The sequence below is a fragment of the Portunus trituberculatus genome, chromosome 48, assembly GCF_017591435.1.
Source record: "Portunus trituberculatus isolate SZX2019 chromosome 48, ASM1759143v1, whole genome shotgun sequence".
Lineage (NCBI taxonomy): Eukaryota > Metazoa > Arthropoda > Malacostraca > Decapoda > Portunidae > Portunus > Portunus trituberculatus.
The window spans coordinates 797,945-813,568 of NC_059302.1; the positions used below are offsets into that span (position 1 = coordinate 797,945).

A 15,624-nucleotide genomic window follows, 5' to 3' on the forward strand; every position below is an offset into this window, starting at 1 on the left:
ATGTGTAAAAAAGTAACACAGGAGAAAGAGAACATAGTCATTTTAACTTTACTTTTTTCTTATCGTTGCGTGTGTTATTAGGAAAAAAAACAAAGATTGAAGGAAAATATTGTTAGAAATAATGAACTATGTTTTTTTCGTTTTTTTTCTATTTCTTACCCTTTGTTAGATTTTATGAAAGAGGACTCTGTTTTGTCTGTCCATCACTGCCCACATATCTGTCTATAACACAAATACACACACACACACACACACACACACACACACACACACACACACACACACACACACACACACACACACACACACACACACACACACACACACACACACACACACACACACACACACACTACACCAGTACTTTATTCTTCCTCTAATGCGGTAGAGTGTTACGCAAAAATAAGATATGTGAAGTTTTATTAAATTCTTTTCATAGAGTGAGTAGAAATTGAATAAAGAAAATCGAGTTTCCCTTTTGTAAAGATTTGGTTACTTTTTATCCTCTTGCCGACGGAAGGGAAGCTCGGCCATTACTAAGGTGGTGGTGGTGGTGGTGGTACTAGTAGCAGTAGAAGTAGTAGTAGTAGTGGTAATGGTAGTATTAGTATTAGTAGTAATAGTGGTAATAGTAGTAGTAGTAGTAGTAATAGTAGTAGTAGTAGTAGTAATAGTAGTAGTAGTAGTAGTAGTAGTAGTAGTAGTAGTAGTAGTAGTAGTAGTAGAAGTAGTAATACTGGTAATGTTAGTAGTAGTAGTAGTAATAGTAGTAGCAGTAGTAGTAGTAGTGGTAGTAGTAGTAGTAGTAGTAGTAGTAGTAGTAGTAGTAGTAATAGTGGTAGTAGTAGTAGTAGTGGTAGTGGTAGTGGTAGTCATAGTTGGGATAGTAGTAGTCGTAGTGGTAGTAGTAGTGGTGGTGGTAGTAATAGTAATGATAGTAACAGTGATTATTGTTTTGATATTGTTGTTGTTGCTGTTGCCGTTATTGTTGTTGTTGTTGCTGATATTAGTAAGGGCACTCGCATGAAAAGCTATTTCCTTCTCATAATGTCAGGAAGTATAATTTACTTGTATACTCAGTCAACAACCACCCTTTTGTCACACACACACACACACACACACACACACACACACACACACACACACACACACACACACACACACACACACACACACACACACACACACACACACGACTAATCAACCTAACAAACAGACAGTCTGACATTCAGCCATGCAGACCCTCAAACAAACACTTTAAAGAACCATCACTAGAGACACACCTCAAACACTCACCCAGCGCACCCTCGTCCCACGTTTTAAAGCAGCAACTTCAGCAACTCTGTCTCTCACAAGTCAATTTCACCCCATACCTTTTACAATGAACCTTTTTATATGCGCTCTGTGTATCAAATTTTCCTCTAAATATTCAGCCGGCGGACCCCATATTCTTTTTTACCGAGGCATATTTTTATATTACATTCATAAGGGCCTCACAACGCCGTCACTCCCATCAGTTCCCTTCAGTCCCCGTCGGCCCCTTCTTCCGGATCGATCATCCACCCAGCCAGTCCCTCAGTCCCGTCGTAGAAATCTCAAAGGTAACATATATATTTATGGAATTATTGTCATGTGTGCTGTAACCTTTTGATTCCCTTACTGGAGGCTCTGTAGTGTGTGTGTGTGTGTGTGTGTGTGTGTGTGTGTGTGTGTGTGTGTGTGTGTGTGTGTGTGTGTGTGTGTGTGTGTGTGTGTGTGTTAGTGTGTTGCGGTGGCAATGTGGTGTGTGATACTGGTGTTATTTATGGTGGCCATGCAATTTAGGGGACCAATAGTCTCGGTACGGGACTGTGGGGGAGGGGATGAATGGATAGGGTGAGGGTGGGTTAGAGTTGGTAGGAGGATGGGGATGGGGAGCTGCTGTGTGGGAGTAGCTGGAGGGAAGCTGTGTGTGGCTGCGTGGCGTGACATACACAGCATTACGTGTTCAGAATGTTTTACACGCTGAACACAGGGCGTGGCGAGAGAGAGAGAGAGAGAGAGAGAGAGAGAGAGAGAGAGAGAGAGAGAGAGAGAGAGAGAGAGAGAGAAAGTGTTGAGGGATACACATCTGCCTAAAGCAAACCTGCACCAACACTACAGCCTCATTTGAGCGGCAACACACACACACACACACACACACACACACACACACACACACACACACACACACACACACACACACACACACACACACACACACACACACACACACACACACACACACACACACACACACACACACACACACACACACACACACACACACACACACACACAGGGGGGAGTAATGGCGTTCACACCTTCATTCACCTCACCACCACCTGACTCTCTCACCAGCCTGTGTTTATCATAATACGCATGTTGCTTTTATTCTTATTATTAGTCTCGATACATTGCTATTTACGTACAAGACTCATTCATACATACATACATACACAAATCTGAATATAGTGAACTAGTATAGAATATGTATGTATATAGTGTTAGCTGTATGTGAGTAATAAATGCAGGATCTCTTCTGATGTATATGTACATGTTTCGTTTTTCAAGGTTTGGCATCAAAGACAATATGTACAAGGTAATTTAAAGGGTTCCAGTCCATTGCGCAGGTAGATACAGGTGAAGCACACGTTTCCTCCAGTACTACCTTTCACATTCCTTACATTGCTGCGTCATCAAGGTTCGTAAGGGAACAGGTAGGAGACAAACGCGTCTCACATTACATTATACTGTATAGAAATCGCACTAATCACACCACCAGTACAAGAGAGAGCCTGCTGAAGGGACACACGGTAACAAAATCACTACACTAAACTCTCCATTTCTTGTACACAGTGGTGAGTTCTCTCCATTTCATCACTTGGCTCTCTCTCTCTCTCGCACACTAACACACATACACTCTTACATGATATTACACATTTTCAGACAGTCACAACCTCACTATGGTCGTGCTGTGGTGTGCAGGTCGCCACTCCACAGGTTCCTCACGGTGTCAGGGTCCAGATGTCACTGTCACAGCGCCACAGATTAACAACAGACTCATTCTCACATGCAGGTCATCACTGGTCTGCGTTGAATGTCTGTTTGTTTGACACATATGCCGATTTGTCAGACACATTTTTGCACTGATGAGCCGAGGTTGCATTGCTTATTACTGTGTGTGTGTGTGTGTGTGTGTGTGTGTGTGTGTGTGTGTGTGTGTGTGTGTGTGTGTGTGTTCGTGTGCGTGGAAAAAGCTGGAAATGTTGCTCAGTTTCTCTTTCAAATGTTTCCTTTCACTTCATTCGTTTTCTATTAATGGGATTCTCTCTTTTGTTGAACCGCACGGACAAAGAAACAGACACAGAGACATATTCTTGCCAGAGCCGTACGTATTCTCAACCCGCCAGTTTCCAGAGAGACTCCCGCTGACAAGGCTATAAACATTCCTCCCTCTGGCATGACGCTGAGACGGCGGGTTGCTTCAAGTCGCTTAGCCAGGCACGCGAGAGGCTGAGTAAGATGGTGCAGCCAAAAGCGGTCTCAGGAATAGGGCTTATGACCCCCTGAGGCAGACTGGAGGGCTTCCTGCGGCTCCGTCTTGTCCCTTAGTGAACGTCAAAGCCAGTCTGCAGCAGCCACTGAGGGTCAGGATAATCAGAACATCCCCACATATGCAGTAAATGCCAGCCAACGCGAGAGAGAGAGAGAGAGAGAGAGAGAGAGAGAGAGAGAGAGAGAACCGGGTAACCTTTGAGCTTGCAACACACTCACCAGGATTGGCTGTTGTGTTTGTCCTGCGGGAGGCTGATTGGCTGCCGCTCGCTACTCGGTGTTTGCCATTATTTCTAAGTGGCGTCACCCTTCTGAGAGGAGACTCTCACACTAATTTTCTTAAGCTTGTGGGGAAAGAAATATCAAAATGGCACACTTGAGAAAATAGCCCTCCTGTTCAAGTTTTGCTGGAGGTAAAGTGGAGTGTTCAAGGTGTGTCTTTCTCGTTCCGGCAGGCAGGGCATTACTTCCTCCACTTCTCTTAACGGTGGTGTAACAGGAGAAGTGGAACTGAACGCTGCAAGAAAATGGTCGGTGTAATAGAGAGCTATTGTTTCAGGGTTTTGTCTTTCTCTTTAGAAAATATATTGAGTGAAGAAATATGGCCAAGATTCTTCATTGTCATCATTATGACTTCTCTGAGTATAATATGGAAAAAAAAAAAAAAGAAAACTGCATGTTAAAGAAAGTGTTGCACATCAGAGACAGTGACTCCCTGAAGGTCCGTGTTTGTCTTCTCAATATGGAGGAAAAAGAATTGAATTTCCAAGGCCATCATCGCTCCTGGGTGTTTTACTTCAGCCGGAATATTGGTTGTTAGAGAACTTTTTTTTCTTTTTTGTTAGCGAAAAGAGATTCAGCCGTCCGTCTTGATCACTTCCCTGGCCTCCTTGAGCTCCTCCATTAACTTGGCTGTCTCTGGCTAACAAGATTAACAATTCTCTTCGTACTCCTTCCTCCAAACTCCTCCCTGCGTCCCTCCTCGCCTGCCACGCGCCGCTACAAAATCTATGACCCAAGGGATAAAAAATCGAGGCCTCATTTTGTGGTTTAGTGGAGAGTGTTGCAAGGAGTTTGTCTTTGATTAGAGTAATCGAGGTGTCTTGCTCTCTCTCTCTCTCTCTCTCTCTCTCTCTCTCTCTCTCTCTCTCTCTCTCTCTCTCTCTCTCTCTCTCTCTCTCTCTCTCTCTCTCTCTCTCTCTCTCTCTCTCTCTCTCTCTCTCTCTCTCTCTCTCTCTCTCTCTCTCTCTCACACACACACACACACACACACACACACACACACACACACACACACACACACACACACACACACACATACGTTGCTCCTTCCAATGTTTGGCTCTTGAAGTTTCCGTTCGTCAACTTTACAGAGAGTAACGGAGATCTCCTCTTCCTCCTCCTCTTCTATTACTTCTCTTTCTCCTTCTTCTCCGTGTCCTCGTCCGGTCCCGCCACTATTGACATGTGCCTGCAAGGTTGGGTGGCGGCGGCACCGGGGATTTCAGTGCGGAAAGAGGCTTTTGGATGGCTGAGTGATGCCTTGCCAGCCAAGTTTGTGTGGCATTGACTTGGGTGCGTGTTTACCTGGGCTAGCGTCTGCAGGGCTTGTGTGGAAGTGACTTAGTGACTTTACTCCTTCCTCTTTTGGGCGTTGTGACTCTGCGGCATTAGGTTCGACTACCAGAAGGCGCGGACCACTGCTTTTGCTTCCTTGAAAGTGACTTAGTGCTTGGGGATGCGTAGGTAGATGACCTCACCACCTCACCTCCGTCCTGGTCTTGGTGGACGTTCGTGTGTTACAATCGCATGACGTAGTGGTGTGGGAGGGCAGTTAGCAGGGCGAGGAGCAGCAGTAGGTGGTATAGCGCGCCCCGAGGACCTGCCAGCGGTGTGCCCTTGTTGGTCTGCATGGCGGCTTGGTGCTCACCTGGGGGAAAGAGAAGGAGGCGCGGTGAGGCGGGAGGTGAATCGTAAAGGGGATCACGGTGGCGGCGAGAGGAAAGGAAAAGATATTCATGTAAAAAGCGTCATGTTTGGAGAGGAGGACTCAGTGCTAGATCAAACATAAGTGAGTCATGAAGGGACTGTGTTGATGGGACTGTGTTGATGCGACTGTGTTGATGGGACTGTTGATGCGACTGTGTTGATGGGACTGTGTTAATAGGACTGTGTTGATGGGACTGTTGATGGGACTGTGTTAATGGGACTGTGTTGATGGGACTGTGTTAATGGGACTGTGTTAATGGGACTGCGTTGATGGGATTGTGTTGATGGGACGGTGTTAATGGGACTGTGTTAATGGGACTGCGTTGATGGGACTGCGTTGATGGGACTGTGTTGATGGGACTGTTAATGGGACTGCGTTGATGAGACTGTGTTGATGGGACTGTGTTGATGGGACTGCGTTTATGAGACTGTGTTAATGGGACCGTGTTAATGGGACTGTGTTAATGGGACTGCGTTGATGCGACTGCGTTGATGGGACTGCGTTGATGGACTGCGTTGATGGGAACATGTGTTGATGGGACTGTATTGAAAGGAAAGGGAAATGTATATAAAGTACAGGACTAATTTGATAATGCGCATTAAGTGAGTAGGTATTGCACTGCCATCCATTAACAAGTCAGTCATTGGGCCAGCATGGAGTGTGAGGCTTATGAATGCCTAGTGGTGAATTTATGAACGACAAACCTGACACTTGTTTTGGAATGGAAGGTAAAGTAATGTAGATTTTTAGTGTAGTGGAAGAAAAATGCTTGGTCTACAGTTATGGCAAATTAAGAAATCACACACACACACACACACACACACACACACACACACACACACACACACACACACACACACACACACACACACACACACACACACACACACACACACACACACACACACAAAAAAAAAAAAAACTTGCAACAACTATTTCCCTTCTCTCTCTCTCTCTCTCTCTCTCTCTCTCTCTCTCTCTCTCTCTCTCTCTCTCTCTCTCTCTCTCTCTCTCTCTCTCTCTCTCTCTTAAAGTACACATATTCTCCTTTTATCTCACATCTTGCCTCTTATTCTGCTTAGTAACGTAATTAAGGCGTTTCTGCCTCCTCTTCCTCCTCCTCCTCCTCCTCCTCCTCCTCCTCCTCCTCCTCCTCCTCCTCCTCCTCCTCCTTCCTTTTATCCCCCTTTCCTTACATCTCTCCACCTCGTATCCTCTTTCGCGTCCCTAATCCTTCCCCTTCATTTCCTCCTCCTTTATTCTCTCTCTCTCTCTCTCTCTCTCTCTCTCTCTCTCTCTCTCTCTCTCTCTCTCTCTCTCTCTCTCTCTCTCTCTCTCTCTCTCTCTCTCTCTCTCTCTCTCTCTCTCTCTCTCTCTCTTGTCTAAACTCCATTTTTTCCTTCCATTCTTGTAACCTCTTCTCTCATTTATCTTTGTTCCTTCCATTTGGTGCTCTCCTCCTCCTCCTCCTCCTCCTCCTCCTCCTCCTCCTCCTCCTCCTCCTCCTCCTCCTCCTCCTCCTCCTCCTCCTCCTTTTCCTCCTTTTCCTCCTTTTCCTCCTCCTCCTCATCCTTCTCTTCCTTTTTTCCAATGACCAAGTAAGAATTTCTTTGACTGTCCAATCTGAGAGAGAGAGAGAGAGAGAGAGAGAGAGAGAGAGAGAGAGAGACACATTTGATGATTTCCTATGGACTAAAGGGAAGTTATGATTACTTTGAGACTTCACAATCTATTAAAGAATGGAGGAAGGAGGAGGGAGGAGAAGAGGAAGGGTAGGAAGAGGAGGAAGGGTGGTGATTGGTAATTGAAGGAAGGAAAGAAGAACGGAAGAAGGGAAAGGAAAACAAGGAGGGAGGGAGAGTTGTTGGCGTGTGAGTGGGTGAGTGTGTGGGTTGTGGTGTGTGTGTGTGTGTGTGTGTGTGTGTGTGTGTGTGTGTGTGTGTGTGTGGGTGGGAGGGAAGGAAACAGGAAGGTAGGGAGGTGCTGTGGGAAAATAATTTATAACAGTGACTATTTTGTTACTTGATAGTGGTGCTTTCTCGCTGATTGTTTGCTCTCTCTCTCTCTCTCTCTCTCTCTCTCTCTCTCTCTCTCTCTCTCTCTCTCTCTCTCTCTCTCTCTCTCTCTCTCTCTCTCTCTCTCAATGGGATATACAAAATTACCTCATCTCTATTGACATGTGGCCAGATTGCTTGATGGATACACTGTGGCTGAGTGAATGCACAAATTAACAGGCAGCATAGATGAACCTAGTGACAAGTGCGTAGTTAGACTTTATAATGTGTAGATAAAGGAAACCAGTGACTAAGGCAGCAATGAGCGCTATCTTTACTACATCCAAACGTTTCCACATCTTCTTTGGTCATCTCTCTCTCTGGGTGTAGATGGAGGTGTATAACGGTGTCTACTGCGCAGTATAACGATACTAATAAGAATAAGGAACTTGAATGTGTTTGCTTGAATGTACGTTCATAATTTTAATAAGACAACAGTGATATAAAGAAAATTTACCATTATTATTCCTCCTTCACTTCCTCTTCCCTCTCCTCCTCCTCCTCCTCCTCCTCCTCCTCCTCCTCCTCCTCCTCCTCCTCCTCCTCCTCCTCCTCCTCTTTCTCCTCTTCCTCTTCCTCCTCCACTTTCTCACCCCATGCTGCTGTGATGCCCAAGGTGCTTCAACCCAAAATGACCATAAAGTCTTGAATTTCCTTGCTGATGGCCACCTCATCCTCTCCCGTCCCACCCCTTCACTGCTCCCTCCTAGACCCACCCACCGCCTTTCCCCTCAGCCCTTCCCCTCAGCCCCTCCCATCATACCTTCCCCTCGGCCTCTTCCCTCAGTCTCTCCCCTCAGTCCCTCTCCTTTATCCCTTCCTCTCAGCCCCTCCCCTCATCCCTTCCCCTCAGTCCCTCCCGTGATCTCTCCCCTCAGCACCTCCCCTTAGCCGCTCCTCTCATCCCCTCCCCACTTGGTGTCTAGGCCTGCTAAAAGTTGGTATATCTTTCCTACTCCCAAGACGATGCACCACCATTAGAGGAAGTGGCCGTGTGTGTGTGTGTGTGTGTGTGTGTGTGTGTGTGTGTGTGTGAGAGACAGTAGGAAGATCAAACTTCACCGGTGTTATTTTGAAGTTATGTATTTTTGTTCTTTTCCATTCATTTTCTATTTTTTTTCTTACGTGTGATATTATTGTATTATTTTTATCTTATTTTTTTTTTGTCATTATAAGAACGAATTCAGAGAGTGATATAATGCTGTATATATTTTGTTTTGTCTTTATCCAGTCACCTCTATCACTTTCTTTGTTACATCTGTGTCATTTCTTTATATTTAGTGTTTTACATAACTTTTTCTTATTACATCTTCTATTTTCTCTTTATTCAGTGTCCTTCATCCAACTTTTTTTTTTTTTTTTTTGCAATTTTAGTTATCTTTGTTCATCGTTGGTTACAAATTCTTCCTTTTCATATTTAATACTCCATTTATTTCACTTTCACTTTTGTAAGTTCTCTCATTTATCTTTCTTCCTTCCATTTGGTGTTCTCCTCCTCCTCCTCCTCCTCTCTTCCTCATCCCTCCCATCCTTTATTGTTCAGTTCGCACCTTGCACCTTACAATAACTATGATTTTGTGTGTTTTGTGAGTGAGGTGAATAAAAAACCCGCGACCACACTGCCTCGTCCTGCTCCATACACGGCTATTTTGTGATGGAAGGCTGGATAGAATGGCCTGAAATTTCACATCCAAGCTAATTTATGAACAATGGCATTCGTGGTTAGCTGTGTGTCATTGCAAAGTTTGGGTAGTGTATGACTCTCTCTCTCTCTCTCTCTCTCTCTCTCTCTCTCTCTCTCTCTCTCTCTCTCTCTCTCTCTCTCTCTCTCTCTCTCTCTCTCTCTCTCTCTCTCTCTCTCTCTCTCTCTCTCTCTCTCTCTCTCTCCATCAACACATCGCTTAATTTAGACTTTCACTTCAGACTCCCATCACACTTCAATCTGCGCACGACCATCACATCCCAAGCTCATAGAGAATAGACAGACCACAAGGAAAGAAACATAACAGACAATAAGGAAAAGATTAGAAGCATCATACCCTTTAAGCCATACTCACTCCTGACGCCCTTGCAGAAACCTAACTTGGATATAGACGCTACAATAACACCAGAAACGATGATATAAAAGAGACTAATACGACATGCACTACTACAGCTTTACCTATCCGTCCCTCTCACCTGCCACTCACTTTCACCTCGTAACCTGATCCTTACTCTTGTCCCTTTCTGTCACTCACCATTTAGCACGTGCAACATCACCGACGCAGGCTCCCCGTTAGAAGGACTGCAGGTGTAGCGCCCCGTGTCTCCAGGGCCGGCCTTCTTCACTAGTAGGTGGCTCACTGTATCCTTGCCGTTCTGCGTGTGTATTCTCACTCCCCCTCGACCTTCGTAGTCTATTACCTGAGGAAGAGAGAGAGAGAGAGAGGTAGTGTTAGGTGGTGGTATGAGAGGCAGGTTAGTGGCAGGGTGTATTGAATCAGCTGGGGATTGTGGGAGAGAAGAGAGTAGGCAAGATTGGAAGTTCAGAGGAGGAGGAGGAGGAGGAGGAGGAGGAGGAGGAGGAGGAGGAGGAGGAGGAGATAATGGGATAAGCGTAAAATGTGCTAATGAGAAAAGAGAAGAAAGATGAAACTACGTGAATTGAGACGAAATGAATAGTTGATTGACTGACAGAGAGAGAGAGAGAGAGAGAGAGAGAGAAGAGAAGAGAAGAGAAGAAGAGAGAGGAATTCCATGGCTTCCTCCTCGCTCCATTCCAGAGTTCCCGGAAAATTATCCTCTTATCATGGAGGCAAAGAAGTAACGCATTGACTCTTTTCTGAACCAATTACTGAAGGAAAGAAGAAGCTTTTCGCTATTGACCAATGAACACCTGAAGCCTCGTAGTTCTTTACTTAGTAGGAAGTGTGAGGCTTTGTAAATTGTAAGTAAGGAAAAACAGCTCACATCTTTGCACCTTCAGTACAGGGATGCAATTTTACCTTGAGTTTTGTGTATGATTAAGACGATTTTATTGACGTTAGGAAGGGTCTATGCAGGTCAGAAGAATAATGGCCAGATTCTTCACTCTTTTTATCACACACATAAGTTTCTGAAGGTCTGTAAAATCACCAAATAGTAAGCAGAATGAATATCGAAACGTGTGGTACCGAAGGGGTTAATAAGAAGTGTGTGTGTGTGTGTGTGTGTGTGTGTGTGTGTGTGTGTGTGTGTGTGTGTGTGTGTGGCCAGCAGGTGTACATTTTTATCTTCAGCTTTTCCACTTAATAAAATTGCGTGTAATTTTTTTTCCCCCCCTGCAAAGTAAAATATGATAAAGTAAATGAATGAATGAATAAATAACTTAATAAAAACGCACATAAAAAAAAGGGAATTGAGTTTATAGCTTCATATATTTGCTCGTTCTAATATCAGTACACGATTCAAATGACATTCCAATTGCTACAGTACGGAGTGAAAATAAAAGATAGTGGAAATAAACATACAAATTAACATCCATTCCACGCATCAAAATTGCTCCATATTTCACTTATTTGACATGCGAAGAAATTAAGAAATAAAAATGCATTGGAATCATCACCGGAAACTTTACAGATTTTTTAAAGTTTGACTGTATTAAAGAAAAGAAAGGAGAGGAAAGAGTGCATTCGTTGTCGGAGAGAAATAAGTGACGCCAAGAAGAAGAAGAAGAAGAAAGCTGAAATTGAAGAAAGTTTTAAGTTGTACAATTGAGAATGAGTGAGTGAGTGTGTGAATGTGAGACGAGATTTTTTTTTTCCCCATTTTTTTATGCATCGATGATTTCAGTTCCAATAAATACGAGTAAGATGAGACAAAAAAAAAAAAATACACACAAGGAATCAGATTGAATAATTGACAATCGCATCAAATTAGTAAAACATGAGAAGAGAACCAAAAAAAACTAGAAAAACTGACAATCCCCACAAGAAAAGAAAAGATAAATGAAAATAAAATAAAATAAAGACACAAAAGAATATATAAAAAAACACAAGGAATCAGATCGAAAAAAAAAAAACACCAAAATAAAAATGAGTAAAACGAGAAGAGAACCACAAAAAAAAAAAAAAAAATTACAATCCCCACATGAAAAAAAATAAATAAATAAAAAAAAACACACTTTAAAAGAAAAATTAACAGCATCGATACAAAAGCAGACGAATGAACCAAGGAAACACAAACACCCCAAGTTAAATAGAATCACCTGAGACGGGGCGCTTACCTTGTCGTGATGGTACCAGTAGATGAAGACAGGCCGTTCTGTGCCATGGGTCACCACACAAGTAAGGTTGATGGGCGAGCCTCGGTGCACGTAGATCTCAGGAGCATTCAGAATCCACGCTCTGGGCACTGTTAGATGGGAGGGATGAGGTGAGAGTTACGAGGAAGGAGTAGAGTAGTAGGACAGGGGTGGAGTGAGGGAAGGAAGGAAGAGGAAGGAGGAGGAAGAGTGTGGGTGATGCGATAAGGTGGAAAAAATGGAAGGACAGAGAAGGGAGAAAGAAAGTTTTTTTTTTTTTTAGCTTCACATTGTTTCGAAAAATCTAAAGACGATGATAACTCTTTCCAGACAGTGTAACTTCTTGTGTGTGTGTGTGTGTGTGTGTGTGTGTGTGTGTGTGTGTGTGTGTGTGTGTGTGTGTGTGTGTGTGTGTGTGTGGTACCCTTGACTGACTGGACTGTTATGGTCTTTCCTGTCATCTACACACACACACACACACACACACACACACACACACACACACACACACCTTCAGGACAACAATGACCTTCCAATATTGAACTCCCACCACTAACTTCTCTCTCTGACTGGAATATTCGGAAAACTGTTTACGGGCAGTGGGTCGTCTTCCCTTCCCCCTGACAGCTCATTTAGGCTGAATTTCCCTCTACATTCCCGCCACCTGCTGCTCTTGTGGATTGCTGGGAGATTTGTTTACCTGTGTTGTGTTGTACTGTCCTGTTTTTCTCTAGTTCTTGCTACCTCCAGAGAGAGAAAAATACGGTCGTGTGTTTGTATGTTGTTATGTGTATGTGTGTGACTACCAAATAGATATAGACATACATCATTTAATTTTTTTTCCTCCTGTGCTCGCTGATCTCATCCATCTTAATTCCTTCATTAACGTAACGCGTTGCCCTATTCATGCTGCTTACTATTTGGTGAGTTTATACAGCTTCAGAAACTTATGTAAGGCATTGAAACAGTGAAGACTATGGCCATTAATCTTTTGAACTTCATAGACTCTTCCTAATATTAAAAAGAATCGCCTAATCTTACCTAAAACTCATGGTAAAAATGCGTCCCAGTACTGAAGAGGTTTAAGTGTTCTACTCGCTTATCGAATGTTACTCTTTCTCTAGTTTTCTCCCGTTCATTATCCTGGGTGAAGTACGAGGCCGGGAAATGAAGCACGTACTTAGCTCTACTCGAGGATACGTTTTTTTCAGACTCACAATGCAGCAAAATGACTAATGAACGGGGAAATATATACACGTATTCATAAAGCCCATTGCTCGCTTCCTGCCTTCCTGCACGCGGGTAGTTATCGAGAGCGAACAATAGCTGGATTCTAAGAGTGTTTTAAAAGTTATACACTGATGAGATAAAGATGTGAAGAAATGTGTTTGTGTTTGGCTGTTTGGCGCGTTTTGCATTCCATTTACATTCATATTTCCCCGGCGTGAGTGCAAAGCGAACAATTGAGGGAGGCGGGGAATAAACATGAAAGAAATATATATGAAAAAAATGACTAGAATTACCACGGGGAGTTTGTGTTTCATGATTTGTGCTTAGATTTTCCACTCATGAATCTCTCTCTCTCTCTCTCTCTCTCTCTCTCTCTCTCTCTCTCTCTCTCTCTCTCTCTCTCTCTCTCTCTCTCTCTCTCTCTCTCTCTCTCTCTCTCTCTCTCTCTCTCTCTCTCTCTCTCTCTCTCTCTCTCTCGTCCTTCAGAACCTACAGGTATTCCTTTTTCGGCAAATTTGTGCTGATGTTCGTATTGCTTCTAATCCTTTAAACCTTCCTTATTCCTTTACTTTACTTATCCCATTTTATCTAACCTAACCTAACCTTACCTAACCTAACGTAACCTAACCTAACCTAATCTAACCTACCCAAACCATTTTATCAATCCCTATCACTTTACTTAATCTCTCTTTCAATCTAACTTAACTTTACCTAACCTAACCATTCCTCCCGTCTTTATACCTCTTCGTCCCTTCATTTCTAGTCAGTGAACAATCCCTGTCATTGTCAGCGCCATATGATCTTGTATATTAACCCCTTTTGTACCATGACGTGTTTTCATAATCATTCCAGTTACTATTTGGTGATTTTTTGCAGCTTCAGGATCTTATGTGGGGATTAAAATAGTGGAGATTCTGTGCATTAATCTTCTGACCTCCATAGATCCTTCTTGATGTAAGTGAAATCGCCTTATCTTATCTAAAACTCGTGGTAAAAATGCTTTCCAGTACTGAATACGTAAAGCACTAGTTTCTCAGTCTATTAATTATTGTTTTTCTACTTTACATTATATCCTCTTCACTCTTCACCGCGTCTGTTTCTCCAAGCGTCAATCGAAGTAGTGATGCAAGGCGGTCTTCTGGTTTGGTTGTGAGTGAAAAGATTGTTTGTGTTTCCTTTGCCGCCTTGTTCCTTGGCCTCTATTCTGAAGAACTATGCTCTCTCATCATCACTGCTTTCAAAGACTCTAGTTGAAGATACTCATGTTTTAAAAGTTATTTTCATGGTTCTGGTGATGGATTGTCAAGGTTTCTAGTTTATTATAAGGAAAACCTGTCTTGAAAACCTGGTAAGTCGTCTCTGTGGCCTTGGAATATTGTCGTAGTGAGAGCAGTGTTTCTTAGTACCGTCTCTTATGCCAGCTTGTAACCTTACCAGTAGATTTCAAAGCCGCGTAAAGTTTGGAGGGGAGAAAATATTGTCATATTAATACTCCTGTAGAGAAACTTAGACCACGCCACTAATTGGATTTAAAAGAGGCTTGGGTGAGAGAGAGAGAGAGAGAGAGAGAGAGAGAGAGAGAGAGAGAGAGAGTTTACTTCATCATATCTAGTAATAATAGTAATATTTGAGTATTGAATAAGACCTTTTCTTCATCTCCCTCTCTTACGTCTCCTCTTCCTCTCACTCCATTTCCTCTTCCTCTTCCTCTCACTCTTCTCTCTTCTGCCTCTCACTCAATTTTCTCTCCTGTTCATTACTCTGCTTAATTTTTCTCCCTCTTCTTCCCTCTCCTTCCTTCCTTCTTCCTTCACATTCCTTCATCCTCGCCGCAGGATTATTAATGTTCAGGGAAAAAGGTAAACAGGATTCCCAGAAGTAGAGAATTACACGTATGAAAGTTGTATGCATAAGAGTGTGTGTGTGTGTGTGTGTGTGTGTGTGTGTGTGTGTGTGTGTGTGTGTGTGTGTGTGTGTGTGTGTGTGTGTGTGTGTGTGTGTGTGTGTGTGTGTACGTAAGTGTATTTCTCTCTCTCTCTCTCTCTCTCTCTCTCTCTCTCTCTCTCTCTCTCTCTCTCTCTCTCTCTCTCTCTCTCTCTCTCTCTCTCTCTCTCTCTCTCTCTCTCTCTCTCTCTCTCTCTCTCTATGTCTAACAAAAGAAATGAAAAATAAATATCAGCAACAACTACAAAAAAAATATTAGAACAATGAGAAAATTAGAATGTCACGCAGCGTCATTGCCACACACAAAAAAAGCTAAACAAAATGCAAAGTGAACGACGCATTGTTTTTTTTTTTTATCATTAAGCTTGAGGTCAGTCCATTTCACTCCACTTTTGCTGCTTTCAGTTTCATTTTTCCCTTTGTCAAAATCTGTCCACTAGTTAATCTAATGTCACTTTGGCTTCTGTCCCGCCGCTAGTCATTCACTCAACCACTCTGCTGTCCTTCTTTCCTCGCTCTGTGCACTCTGTTGATTATTCAGTTTTGTAGTGTCTCTCACCTGTTTTTTT

The 15,624-nt window shown here is 43.2% G+C and overlaps 1 protein-coding gene across 2 annotated transcripts in view; it reads right to left on the bottom strand.

Annotated features, from left to right (window-relative positions):
• Positions 1–4,787: 4,787 nt before the first annotated feature.
• The window catches only part of LOC123498578, a 168,635-nt gene continuing 157,798 nt past the window's right edge, over positions 4,788–15,624 (bottom strand). Inside the window, exons 6-8 of one of the 2 annotated variants that reach the window (XM_045245830.1) lie at positions 11,864–11,991; positions 9,858–10,023; positions 4,788–5,506 (exon numbers count right to left, since the gene is read on the bottom strand). In XM_045245830.1, coding sequence (XP_045101765.1) covers positions 5,376–5,506; positions 9,858–10,023; positions 11,864–11,991 — 425 coding nt within the window. In that variant the 3' untranslated portion in view covers positions 4,788–5,375. The remainder of the gene's footprint in view (positions 5,507–9,857; positions 10,024–11,863; positions 11,992–15,624) is intronic. The other variant, XM_045245831.1, reaches the window with a different exon arrangement.